Genomic DNA, 1,225 nt, shown 5'->3' with positions numbered 1-1,225 from the left:
CTCCACCAGTGTCACCTCCAGCGCTGTCACCTCCACCAATGTCACCCCCACTGGTGTCACCACCACCGATGTCACCTCCACTGGTGTCACCTCCACCGATGTCACCTCCACCGCTCCAGCCACCACCTCAGCAGGGACCTCCACTGTCTCTTCTGCTACTGAGGGAACCCCAACTGCTGTCACCTCCACCAGTGTCACCCCCACTGATGTCACCTCCACTGCTCCTGCCACCACCTCAGGAGGATCCTCTGCTGTCTCCTCTTCTACTGAGGGAACCACCACTGCTGTCACCTCCACTGGTGGCACCACCACAGATGTCACCTCCACCAGTGTCACCCCCACATCATCTCCCACTGCCTCAGGAGCGTCCTCTACAGCCTCTTCCACAACCCTGCAAGGACCCTCCACCGATGTCACCTCCACTGCTGTCACCTCCACCAGTGTCACCTCCGCTGATGTCACCTCCACTGCTGTCACCCCCACAGCATCTCCCACTGCCTCAGCAGCATCCTCTACAGCCTCTACTACAACCCTGCTAGGACCCTCCACTGGTGTCACCTCCTCCGATGTCACCTCCACTGTTCCTGCCACCACCTCAGGAGGATCCTCCGCTGTCTCCTCTACTACTGAGGGAACCTCCACCAGTGTCACCTCCATAGATGTCACCTCCACGGGTGTCACCCCCACCGCTGTCACCTCCACCAGTGTCACCTCCACCAGTGTCACCTCCACCAGTGTCACCTCCACTGCTCCTGCCACCAGCTCAGGAGGATCGTCCGCTGTCTCCTCTACTACTGAGGGAACCCCCAGTGGTGTCACCTCCACTGCTGTCACCTCCACCGGTGTCACCTCCACCAGTGTCACCTCCACTGCTCCTGCCACCATCTCAGGACAGAACCCCGCTGTCTCCTCTACTACTGAGGGAACCTCCACCAGTGTCACCTCCACTGGTGGCACCACCACAGATGTCACCTCCACCACTCCTGCCACCACCTCAGCAGGGACCTCCGCTGTCTCCTCTTCTACTGAGGGAACCTCCACCAGTGTCACCTCCACCGGTGTCACCCCCGCAGATGTCACCTCCAATGATGTCACCTCCACCAGTGTCACCTCCACCAGTGTCACCTCCACCAGTGTCACCTCCATCGGTGTCACCTCTTCTGGTGACACCACCACCGCTGTCCCCTCCTCCACATCTGACGCCGCCACCGGACTGACCCCCACT

General features: G+C 60.7%; 1 protein-coding gene across 1 annotated transcript in view; it reads left to right on the top strand.

Moving 5' to 3' along the window:
• Nucleotide 1: 1 nt before the first annotated feature.
• LOC110391861 (uncharacterized threonine-rich GPI-anchored glycoprotein PJ4664.02-like) overlaps nt 2-1,225 on the top strand; it is a gene marked incomplete at both ends in the record, with an annotated part of 16,598 nt that continues 15,374 nt past the window's right edge. Inside the window, one exon of the mRNA XM_021383808.1 lies at nt 2-950. Coding sequence (XP_021239483.1) covers nt 2-950 — 949 coding nt within the window. The remainder of the gene's footprint in view (nt 951-1,225) is intronic.

The sequence above is a fragment of the Numida meleagris genome, unplaced genomic scaffold (genome assembly GCF_002078875.1).
Source record: "Numida meleagris isolate 19003 breed g44 Domestic line unplaced genomic scaffold, NumMel1.0 unplaced_Scaffold564, whole genome shotgun sequence".
In the NCBI taxonomy this organism is placed as follows: Eukaryota; Metazoa; Chordata; class Aves; order Galliformes; family Numididae; genus Numida; species Numida meleagris.
This window is presented reverse-complemented; position numbering and strand designations above follow the sequence as displayed.